Source organism: Notechis scutatus, chromosome 1 (genome assembly GCF_049901735.1).
Source record: "Notechis scutatus isolate UNSWTSFEM ecotype Mainland chromosome 1, rNotScu1.2, whole genome shotgun sequence".
Taxonomy (NCBI): Eukaryota; Metazoa; Chordata; class Lepidosauria; order Squamata; family Elapidae; genus Notechis; species Notechis scutatus.
Genome location: NC_142009.1, coordinates 322,665,880 through 322,678,086, shown reverse-complemented (window position 1 = coordinate 322,678,086; position 12,207 = coordinate 322,665,880). Strand labels below are relative to the sequence as shown.

General features: G+C 43.0%; 1 protein-coding gene across 22 annotated transcripts in view; it reads left to right on the top strand.

The window, feature by feature from the left end:
* Positions 1–12,207, top strand: part of EPS15L1 (epidermal growth factor receptor pathway substrate 15 like 1) — a 51,285-nt gene that overhangs the window by 18,166 nt on the left and 20,912 nt on the right. For all 22 annotated transcript variants that reach the window (XR_015746923.1, XM_026670915.2, XM_026670916.2 and 19 more), the window contains 8 exons: positions 469–630; positions 1,035–1,232; positions 2,854–3,018; positions 4,510–4,621; positions 4,882–4,932; positions 6,602–6,738; positions 10,843–10,906; positions 11,223–11,311. Coding sequence is in view for 21 of the 22 variants with exons in the window: in XM_026670915.2 (XP_026526700.2) it covers positions 469–630; positions 1,035–1,232; positions 2,854–3,018; positions 4,510–4,621; positions 4,882–4,932; positions 6,602–6,738; positions 10,843–10,906; positions 11,223–11,311 (978 nt within the window). In the remaining variant the exon portion in view is untranslated. The remainder of the gene's footprint in view (positions 1–468; positions 631–1,034; positions 1,233–2,853; positions 3,019–4,509; positions 4,622–4,881; positions 4,933–6,601; positions 6,739–10,842; positions 10,907–11,222; positions 11,312–12,207) is intronic.

Here is a 12,207-nt window from a genome sequence, read left to right as displayed (position 1 = left end):
CCTGATAAATATTCAAGTCTGTAACCTTCGGAACCAGGATGACAAGATGCTCTGATAATTGCTGTACTTTATTTTGTTGGTGCGTCTTTAGTATCTTCCATGTTAAGAGTGTGTGTGTGTGTGTATGTGTGTGTGTGTGTGTTTTCTTAAGTTTTCGCGGGTACTTACATGTATGTTATTCAGCTTTGTTCGGCATTTTCCCACGTCATTGTAGTTGTGCTTTTAAAGTTGTAGCAACGTTTTGGCAGAATCTCATCTGCCATCATCAGGCTTCTGTATTGTGTTCGTCATCAGATGATGGCAGATGAGATTCTGCCAAACGTTGCTACAACTTTAAAAGCACAACTACAATGACGTGGGAAATGCCTGAACAAAGCTGAATAACACACACACACACACACACACACACATATGAGTGATGCTCTAGTTCACATCTTCATAGAGCTGTGTTTAACAAACATTCTGCAGGAACTGCAAAACGATTTAGACCGGGAAACCAGCAGCTTGCAAGAACTGGAGGCTCAAAAGCAAGATGCTCAAGATCGCTTGGATGAGATGGATCAACAAAAGGCAAAGCTGAAAGATATGTTAAATGATGTAAGGCAAAAGTGCCAGGAGGAGTCACAAGTGGTGAGTGTGAAAGATGCTGGCTGAGTGGGAAGAAATCCATTTTCAATTCTTTTTATTCCCTAGAATGTAAAATATTCCTTCAAAGAATGAGAGAAAAGTTAAAAGAACTTACTGAACATACTCCTAAGTTGAGTTATATGAGGATACCATTTTCAAAGAGTTTGACCAAAGTTGTAAACTTAACCAAAGTTTATCCATAAATCTGCGCAAATAAATTTATGGCATAGAAATCTTATCAACTACCTTCTCATCTGTCCTGACTAAACCAACCCTCCATATTTGGTGCTGGTCTGAGTCGGGTATTATAAGATGCCGAGATGGGAAGTAGCAGGTGGTTTTCAACTTCACACTAGTTTTTAAAAGCCTTTCCTGCTACCAAATCTGAGTTGAAATCTTTGTTTTAGATCACATCATTAAAAATGCAGATTCAGTCCCAGGAATCAGATCTAAAGTCCCAAGAAGACGACATCAGTAGAGCAAAAACTGAGTTGAATCGGCTTCAGCAGGAAGAGACCCAGTTGGAGCAGAGCATCCAGGCTGGGAAAGTACAACTGGAAACAATAATCAAATCTTTAAAATCCACTCAGGAAGAAATTAACCAGGTAGTGTGAACATTTCTAATAATAAGATTCTTGTCTTCCCCATTTTTGGCTCAAAGGCTGTCTAGTCAATCAGATCTGTTTTGTAGGTTCAGGATACTAGAACTTACCATGCTGACATTGTTATTCTCTTCTTTAAGGAGACGTGCCTCATTCTATCCATTCATTAGAGGTTTTCCATTTCTGAAAGCCAAAGTCCCTTTCCACTTTTTTTCTCTTGGAAGAGGAAACAATCCCTTATCTCCCTGCTTTGGTTTTAATTGCAGCTTTTATTCAACTTAACCCCCAGATTTAAGGGGAAATTAACAAAAACATAAAATCCCGCTTTTATCCTAAAACCTATTCTAAATGTTTTCACAAATACTGAAACCTTTTCTGATGTCATTTTTTTGAAAATTGTAGTACGAGATCAGAGTGCAAAAAACGTGTATGCTTCGGCCTTATTTTTAAAGGTATTCAGAAGAGACACTCCTCAATTTATGACCACAATTGGAAACAGAATTTCCATTGCTAAACAAGGCAGTGAGAAGCTCCCAGTTTTCAGACTTTTTTTTGTTAACAGTTATTAAGCTAATCATTGTAATTGTTAAGTGCTGCAACTGTCATAAATATATGTGGTTGTGTCCAAATTTTGATCCTGTGACTATGGGGATTCAGCTATAGAACTTTTTTCAGTGACATTGTATCTTCAAACGATCATTAAATGAGTGGTGGTGAGGGGTACAGGTGAAAGTGATCTAAAAGTTGCACCTCTTACCTTTTAAGATGATAAGAAAACCTACTGTATGTAAAAGTAAATATAACTTGATACTTGTGTTTCCCCCAAAATAAGACCCAGTCTTATTTTCTTTTCGGCCACAAACACCAAGTCTTGTTTTCGGGGGAAGTCTTACCCGCTTACTTTAGGACCGCCGCAGCCAGGCCTCCCACACTCCGACATCAGTTACGCCACTGCCTGACTTCTTCTGCAGCTGCTTGCGGTCACTCGCGGCCAGACGCCACATGGCTCATCGTGCCACTGCTTGCGGCAGGAGGGTGCATGTTTTGTTGTGCCACTGCATGTGCAAGCAGCGGCAGTGGCACAGTGCGCCACGTGGTATCTTGCCACAAGTGGCCACAAGAAGCTGCAGAAGAAGTCGGGAAGCGGAACGACAGGTGTCGGGGCATGGGAGGCCTGGCTGTGGTGGTCCTAAGGTAAGCGGAAGCAGGCAGTGTGGGCTTCAGTCCCCCACCCCTGGCCTTGCTTGATTTTTATGCCTTTGCCATGCCTCACCTTGTACAACCAGACAGTGGGCGGGGTTTAATTACGAATCATTTTTGGGATAGGGCTTATATTAGGCGCAGGTGTGAAAATCTGGCATGGGCTTGTTTTCAGGGTAGGTTGTATTTTGGGAAATACATTAGTAGAACTATTTATCCAGAGCGGTGGTGGATTCCCCTTTACTTGTTATGTTCAAGCAGAGGCCATCAGTCCAGAATGCTTTAATCTGCCCTGGGTTTGGACAAGTGTCCTAAATGGCTCCTTCCAGTTTCCGTTCTATTACTTTAGGCCTGTAGGTGGGAAGATGAAAGCTTTTTAATCAGCGGTCTCTTTCTAACCTTGGTTCTATCCTTCCTCTTACAGGCAAGGAGTAAGTTATCTCGGCTTCAAGAGACCCTTCAGGAAGCCAACCAGAGCATTGAACAATACAATGAAGCTTTAAATGGACTTCACAGTGGCAGCATGACTAACCTGGCAGATCTGAATGAGGGAAACATCCAAAAAGACCGGGCCGGGTTTGGGACTTTGGTGAGAAATTGTGTAGAATAGATGGAGTACATGTGTGCGTGGTCCTAGGTGTGGAGGAATGTGTTTGGAGAGAAGGGAATAAAAAAAAAAGGTGTGGAAAAGAATAGTTGAAAATTTACAATAGCGGCGAATATCTGCAGCTCCGATGTAGGATGAGAGTGAAGGTTCATTCTCTGAATTTGTGGGTTGGTTTCGAAACGTTTTGTTACCAAGCTAGGCAACATCTTCAGCAGAGTTTAGGGGATGTCATTGTTCTTCAGAACAAGCTTGGAGAACGAACCTTTACCCTCATAGCGGAAAAGAACACACCCTTTGATGCCACCCATTTCTACCCTCTTCTCCATTCTCAGTTGGTGTTTTTCAACATCTTTTTCACCCTAAGATAGTGATGGCAATGAAACCTTCACTGAATTTAAGTTGTCCCCTGGTGATTCCAAGGATAGGCCAATCTTGTTTTCTTGGCAACTCTATGGAACGATTTGCCATTGTTTGGGGATATTTTTTGACCAGCTCACAAGCCCCAAATTTCCTAGTGATCTCCAAGTATTACTAGCAAGTTCTGATTCTGCTGAGCTTCATTGATATCAGTCCAGATCAGCTAGTGTCTTGAGGATTACCCGACAACGGGAGCTGGCAGTGTTTTGGAAGCTGGTGGGGTGCGCTTTTATTTTAAAAACATCATCCTCTGAGGGCTAAAGGATATGCAGCTGATAGCATGAGGATGGCCTTAGAGAAATGAGAAACTGAAATGAATAATTTGCGCTTTATTCCAATTTAGAAACTGGAAATAATGCTGCCAAATATTCTGCATTTGCTACAGATTGTAGCAGATTTCATGGAAATTATCTAGGGACTACAGACTGGGTGAAATTGATAATGGGTTGCCCACCTCTGCAAAAATAAAGTTCTTGATTTTAAAAAAGAAACCCTCTTTTGTTGGATAGCTTGTCCTGTCTTACCCATTTGGATCGCAGCTCTTTATGTTGCCCAAATATCAGGATTGTGGAGTCTAGTCCTAGCAGATTTCAGATGAGCTGCAAGGAGATGCCCATTGGGTTATGTTAAAAAAGGACTTTTATGTCCATTATATGAAGATTTTAATAAGGGTCTACTAATGATTAATAAGGATCTAGCCACATTGTCATTGGAAGTTCATTTTTAATTTAAAATGTAAAAGCTGCAAAAAAAATGGTTAGAAAAACAAAATCTAATGCCTGCCACCTTACACTTCAGCCCCATGAAGGTATATTTTGGTGTCCAATAAATATAGTTTCAGTATACAAGATAAATAAGCATGTCTAGAACGAGGGCTATTGAGTTAAAATTAGGGATAAGGATGCAGTTGGTTAAATTGAGCTAACCTTGAAACTATGAAAGAGTATCATATTAAGTGATGTTTATCATGGCCACCTTGATTGAGAGGTCCTTTAAACCCTGCACCTTTGCCTGCTGTTCATCTGACCTTCGTAATCATTTTATGTTTGATTCCAGGATGATCCATTCAAGAACAAAGCTCTACTTTTCAGCAATAATGCCCAGGAGTTGCAGACGGATCCTTTCCAAACTGAAGATCCCTTCAAAGGAGCAGATCCCTTCAAAGGCAGTAAGTTTCCATAGGACAGGGGGCTGTTTGGCACTTTAAACGCTGCCCAGACAAAAAAGACAGAAGCAACAGCCTATTGCTAACAGTCTGCCTTGAATCTGCAAGTGCACTGTTTCTCATTATCAAGACATTTCAGAAGCAAAGCAAAAACATGTCTCTTGATGAAAAAATGCACCTAAAAACTGTGTTTTCAACTTCCTATTTTCTTAGTGTTGGTTTCGGTGGCTTTTAATTTCTGATTTCTTTCTTCCTTCACACAGGCGACCCTTTTCAGAATGACCCTTTTGCTGAACAGCCTCCTGCAGCAGCTGGTAAGGTTCATATTAAAGGTTCATATTATTTATTTATTACTTTAAAAGTTAAAAGAGTTTCTGTCTCTGGATGCGAGGTGCCTAGACAGTAGTATTTTTGTAACAAAAGCCAGTAAGGGGAAACCATATAATCTAATATGAATTATAGTTGGTAGGTTCATGCATGGTGATTAAAACTAGCTGTAGTACATCATAACAAAGCAAAGCATCCCATAGTTAGAATAGTAGCAGTTATCCAGGAGAAGAGCCTTTTCTGCTGTGGTTCCTGCCCTTTGGAACATTGTTCTTCCCCATTCTCCCGCTCCCCCAGTGGTGGGCTGCTGCTGGTTCGGACCGGTTCACCCGTACCAGTAGTTTTGACGCCCACCTACCCGCCCCGGTGCTATCCTGTCGCATTTATCTCACTCTCTGGCTCGCTTGCCCTGCCCACACAGCCTAGCTGATTCCCGTGCCCTGCCCGCTCTTCTCACCGCGGCTGCCCGAGAGGGTGTGCTGGAAACCGCGTGCATGAAATCGCCGTGTGTTTGAAGCTGTGTGCAAGCGCGGAAGGTTCTCCAGTAGGCAAACTGGTTGTTAAATCATGTGAAGCCCACCTCTGCCCCCCACCCAATGAAATCCACACCCACCCTTTAGGCCCTCAAAATAGACTGAAGACTTGGCTCTGCCAAGTGGCCTAGGGGCACATTCTGGAAGTGGTTAATGATTAAGACAAGACCCCAACTCCCCTCACCCCTGTATCTTGTTCCCTTCCTCCTCATCTCTGTCATTTTTAATTAATTTAATGTGACTATCTATTGCTTTAATGTTTTAATGTTTTTATTAGCTTTTAATTATTGTAATTAATTGCTGCACCATAGAGAGCATTTTAACATACTGCACCTCTGTATGGTTTGCCAATTGTACAGTGGCAGTTAGGAAAGCACTCCAGTCCAGAGGGATAACGTCATTGCCCAGAAGATCATTGGTTGCCCTCTCCCCTCTTTGGAAGAGCTTTATAGCTCCCGCTGCCTTAAGAAAACTCAAAACATTCTCAAAGATCCATCTCATCCTGGGCATTCTTTTTTTGAACTATTACCATCTGGCAGACGGTACAGAATAATAAAAACAAGGACAAATAGGCTGAAAAACAGCTTCTATCCCAGGGCAATAGCTCTTTTGAATTCTGCTGTATAGTGCAGTGTTGGTGTGGTGTCAGGGGTTTCCAGTTCAATGTGTGGAGGGTGAAGGATGTGTGTTTGTGTTTATTTTCATAGTCATGGTCATGATGTGCACTGAAGATGGTGTTTGATTTCGTTGTACAAGGTGCAATGATAATAAAGTAAACTAAGCCTCCTAGTCTCACCTCCCAGCGACATGGGCAGCATATAAATTGAATATATAAATAGTTAACATTAAAATGGCTATTAAATTTGTAGAGTCATCGAGTTGGAAAGGGCCATGTAGTCCAATTCCTTCTTCAATGATTTAAGTTAAAGTATTCCAGAATAGACAGTCCTCGGTCCCCTGAACACATCTAAGTGAAGGGACACCTTCTACTTCTTTGGATAGTGGGTTTTGCTGTACTTGTAGTTTAGAAAGGCTTTTCTAACATTCAGTTAAAATCAGCCTTCCTGTACTTGATTTGTCTTAATCTCCTGTTAATCTTCTACCTTTAACTGTCTTACATCAGATCCATTTGGAGGTGATCCGTTTAAAGAAAGTGACCCATTCCGGACATCTGTGCCTGAGGATTTCTTTAAAAAGGCTGAAAAAAGTGATCCATTCACTTCAGACCCATTCTTGCAAAATTCCACACTGCCCTCTAAAGTAAGAAGGCTTGGCTTATTCTATTTATTCTTTAGACTAGAGGTGTCAAACTTATGGCATCACATTGTCGTCACGTGACGTGTTGCCACTTCCCCCCCTTGCTAAATCACGGGGCGGGGGCAGCCAGTGCATGATGCATCTGGTTCACAGGCCGCAAGTTTGACACCCCTGCTTTAGACTTTTGCCCCACTGTAGTTGAATGGTTAACAAAAAAGGAAGATTAATAAAATCCACAACTGTATAGCTAAAAATCTACAATAAGAAAGCATTACATTAAAGCTATAAGTTATTCATATGAAAATCAAGATCACGGGAAGTGAGTGTACCATTCTGGGCTGCACAGGTCAGACCACGCCTGCAATGCAGTGTCCAGTTTTGGTCACCACAATACAAAAGAATGCCAAGGAACCGGAAACAGCATGTCATGACCCATGACGTAGATCAGAGGTCGCCAACCTTTTGGACCTCAGGGACCACCAAACTCATAATTTAAAATCCCACGGACCAGAGACCCTGGGAAAATCCCCAAAAAAGTCTGCAGGAAAATTCCCCATCCTGTTTTCCTACTGATTGATCATTCTTTATTTGGGATCGCAGGATACCATCTCCAGCTCCATTCTCAGGGGGAGAGACAGAGAGAGAGAGAGAGAGACTTTTGGCTTCATGCAAGGAAAGCAGGAGAAGCAGCAGAAATGTGTCTTTGTGAGACTTGTTGCGCCTACGCAGCCTCTTGGAGCAAGATGCCTTCCAGGATCCCAAAGACTCATTTCTGGCGGAGTTTGGGTGAGAGAAAGAAAGACTGTTGCTGCTTTCCTTGCATGCAGCCAAAAGCAGAAGAAGAAAGAATCGGAAAGAAGCAGCCTGGTGGCCAGGGAAGGCAAGTGGGGCAAGTTCCCCCCCTCTGCCCTTTCCCCCCTCTCCTCACTACCTCGTGTTGTTCACAATGCAAGCGACACAAGCCTTGTGTTCCCACAAGGGCAGTGCAGACTTGTGTTCCCGCGCAGCCTGGATTAATTGCTTTGCAGGGTGCTTTGGAGGTGACATTTCTCTGCAGACCACCAGAATTTTCTCGCGGACCACCAGGGGTCCCCGGCCCACTGGTTGGCGACTACTGACGTAGATAACTCTCAATGTAAAGGAGCTGTTTCAGCTGAACCGATGGAGTGTCAGCCTCAGAAGACACCAAGTGAGGAATCTTCTGAAGCTGATCAAACACAGACAGCATCAGCAAAGCTGCAGCTGTCAGACGATGCAGTGTGGCTTCAAAGCCCCAGGACTCTGCAGTGGGGGGAAGAAGGAGGGAGGGATAGAGAGAGAGAGAGAGAGAGAGGGAGGGAGGGAGGGAGAGGGAGACAGAGAGAGTGAGAGAGAGAGAGACAGAGACAGAGAGAGAGAGAGAAAAGATGCTTAGCTAGGCTTCTTGCCAACAAGGGAGTGCTTGCCTTAATTAAATACAGCTGGCTGAAGCCTTAATTTAAGAGGCAGCTGTGACCCACATTTCCTTGTTGGAAGCAACTATCAGATCTTCTGTGTCTGACATGCCATCGTCTCCTGATTGTATGAGAAATCTGAAAAACTGATTCTCAAAGCAGCTGACAAATCATGTTTGGCTCTCCTGACTTTGGATTGGATCTTGAGTAGCCGCCTGTGTGCTTCTTCGGAAAGTGAAATCTACTCAGGACAAGCCTTGCAGCCTGTAGAGACGGTTTGATTTATGCTCCTTTGCTTGTCTGCCATTTGTTTCCTTAAGTCTGGAGTAAATTGTCTCTTAGCAACTGCGTGTGATTGAAATCTGAAAGAGGACAGAATACAGGGAAAAGTGACAAAGATGATGAGAAGCTTGGAAGATAAATTCTGTGAAAAGTAGTTAAAGGAACTTGACGTATATTTAGTCTAAAGAAGATTAGGCTAAGCAGAGATTTCTGATGCAAGAAGGGTTGTCACAGGGAAGAGACTGTGGGTTTATTCTCAGAACACATGAGGATAAAATAAGATGCAATTCTTGGAAACTTTACAGAGGGATAGCCAAACATTAAATAAGGAGGAATTTCCTAACTGAGAGAGCTATTAAACAGCGGAAGAGACTGCTTCCTAAAGTTGTGGATGTTTTATCACTGGAGGTTTTAAAGAAAAGATTGGACAGCCATTTGTCTAGGGCAGAGGTCTCCAAACTTGGCAACTTTAAGACTTGTGGACTTCAACTTCCAGAATTCTCCAGCTATGCTGGCTGGAGAATTCTGGGAGTTGAACTCCACAAGTCTTAAAGTTGCCAAGTTTGGAGACCTCTGGTCTAGGGTGATATAAGGATTCCTGTACTAGGCAGGGTAGTTGGACTAAAAGACCTCGAGGTCCATTCCAATCCTGTGATTTTACCAAATATTTACCAAAGGAACATAATGCCAACATAATATCAGCACAGTAGCCACAAAGCATAAAGATGGCATCATCCCAGTCTCCATAACCAATCTGGAGGAGGCTCCAATATCCAGAGAGTAATTGGATGCTGTAGCTGTTTTAATCATTTAGAATAGGGGTCTTCAAACTTGACAGCTTTAAGACTTGTGGACTTCAACTCCCAGAAATCCTCCTCCAGTCATGTTAGCTCAGGAATTCTGGGAGTTGAAGTCCACAAGTCTTAAACTTGCCAAGTTTGAAGACCCTTGATTTAGAATCACTTATTATTCCACCCCATTGACTAATAATTCTCTAGAATAACTTGCAAAACAGCAATGGATCCAGCAGTATTGCCCCAATGTATTATAAAATCACAAAGATCTGAGAACCTGGGCAAATGGAGCCAGCATATAAAGTCAAACAAGCCTTTTGAGTGAAAGCATTTCAGAAATCCATGGTGGTCAGAGCAGACAGCCATTATTGCAGCAGAGTGAAAGTGGTGGTATTTAAGGTTTGGAGCTCTGGAACGTCTCCACAGATGATCAACACTTAGTGTTCTTCTGTGCAAATGTTCTGGGGGAACAGACCTGTGACTTGGAAGTCTTCCAGAGTCAAGGAAAGGATGCGGCCAAGTGGTCTTTTGCCCAGTTCTATCTGCTGTGCCAGTTGCAGCTTCTACCCTTATTACAACAACTCCTTGCCCACATCACCATGCATCTGGACTGCTATAGTATATTCACATGGGCTGCCTTTGAAGATCCTTGAAAAGGGCAACTCACTCAGAATGAGATGGTTCATGCGTTGTCCTGTCCGGCACTTGCTGCTTTGCTCGTGTGATGGCAATTCTGCAGATGCTGTGCTGGTTGCCATTAGGTTTCCACAGGCAGTTAAATATGCTGGTTTTATCTTATAAAACCTGTTATGGCTAGTCCCCGGATATCTTCAGGATTGCCTCCACCACTGGATTTCGTTTACCTCAGACATCTTTCCCAGGAGAAACTGTGAAATGAGGGGGCAGAGCTCAGAGGCATTGCTTTTCTGTGATGGCCATGGTCCCCTGGAATGGCTTCCCCAGAGACAAGATTGACTCCAGTGGAAATAACTTCTGGGAACTTGTGAAACTGAGTTATTGTGGATAGCCTAGGGGCAATTTGTAATACTCTTAGGGTTGTTGATGTGATTTTTTTTTTTAAAAAAAAATGAACTGGATACTTGTTTTATTTCATAATTGTGAACTGCCAAGAATCCTGAGATATGCTAGAATATAAATTAAATGTGATAACACATAGTCCTCATTTATCGATACTCATCAGCAGTGGCATTAAACGAGGGGTATTTACCATCGGGCCCTTTAGGTGTGGCCATCACAGACTCTCATGGTCACATGATCTTCATTTACAGCCTTCACTACCAGCTTCTGACAAGCAAAAGTCAATGGGGAAGCTGGCAGGAGGTCTTGAATGATCCCGCAACATTGTGCTTTACAGTAGCAGAGAATTGGTTTAACAAAGGCAATTAGAAGTGCCGGAACTGCTGTCACGTAAGCAAAACAATCACATATCGCTCTTTGGGACTGTGTTGCTTGGTGATGGAAATTGTGATACTAATTGCCATTGTGAAGTGAGGGCTTCCTGTGACATGATTCTCTTCCTATCTTTAGCAAGCCAACTTCTTCTAATGGTTTTTTCCCCCTTCTGCTCTCTGTTTCAGCCAAAAGTCTTTGAGAACAGTGACCCTTTCCTAACTCTGAGCATGTCTTCTTCAAAAGGGCCAGGTAAGAATAGAGGTGTCTTCCTTTTTCCTCCTGCTCGACAAGTTTGAATTCATCGTTTATGCTTTGGTATTTCCCATCGTCCATATTTACATCCATCCACTTCTATTCCACTTCAGCCAGTAGTATTTGCTTAAAGGTGATCGTAAATGAATTTTGTGCACAAAGCGCCCAGGGAAAGGTTTACTTGTGATCTCCCGCATTGCAAGACACCTGATCTGGCTAGGTGTCCCCAGCCAGGAGACATATTTGCCAGAATTCATTTTGCATTTTGATAATTAAAACTCAGAATCATTGCACTTTTTGTGTTTGCTTTCAGATCCTTTTGGGACATTAGACGCCTTTGGTAGCAGCACCTTCAATGCCCACAGTAGTGAAGGATTTGCAGATTTCAGTCAAATGTCAAAGGTAAATTTCTCTCAGAAGGTTCTTTTTTTTTGCTAAGGGAAATGGGAAGGTTGCTTTCTGCAGTGCTGGTTTGTGATAAAACAGGAACCGGGCCTGGAGACTGAAGAACTCCAAAAGAAGAGGACATGTGTAGCCCAGGGCTGAACAAAGGGCAGACTGGGGGTAGACAAGCAAAGCAGAAAACAATACCCTAAAGTAGGAATTACTAAAGACAAAAACTTACACACACACACACACAAAATACTGGCAGGGCAAGCTAATCTGTATAAACAGGGAGAAAACCCCCAAATTTCACTAGCACTTAATGACATTACCTAAGGGGATGCGGTGGCTCAGTGGCTAAGATGCTGAGCTTGTCGATCAGAAAGGTCGGCAGTTTGGCGGTTCAAATCCCTAGTGCCATGTCATGCATGGAGTGAGCTCCCATTACTTCTCCCAGCTTCTGCCAACCTAGCAGTTCGAAAGCATGTAAAAATGCAAGTAGAAAAATAGGGATCACTTCGGTGGGAAGGTAACAGCGTTCCATGCGCCTTCGGCATTTAGTCATGCGGGCCACATGACCACGGAGACGTCTTCAGACAACGGTGGCTCTTCAACTTTGTAACAGAGATGAGCACCACTCCCTAGAGCCGGAAATGACTAGCATGTATGTGCGAGGGGAACCTTTACCTTTGTACCTTAATGGCAGTCATGTAATAAAATGTCTGCAGGCAGATAACTGGCTCAGAGAGCACCAAGAACTGCACAAAAGAAGGATCGGATTATCTTTTTTCCTTCACAAGCAGTGTGACCAGCTTCATAGGTTTTGTTGTGCTTGTGAGCACCTTGTGCCCAATACTGCAGTTCTTACCTTTGAAGCAAATTGAGTTTGGCTCATTCTGACATAGTTGCTGCAT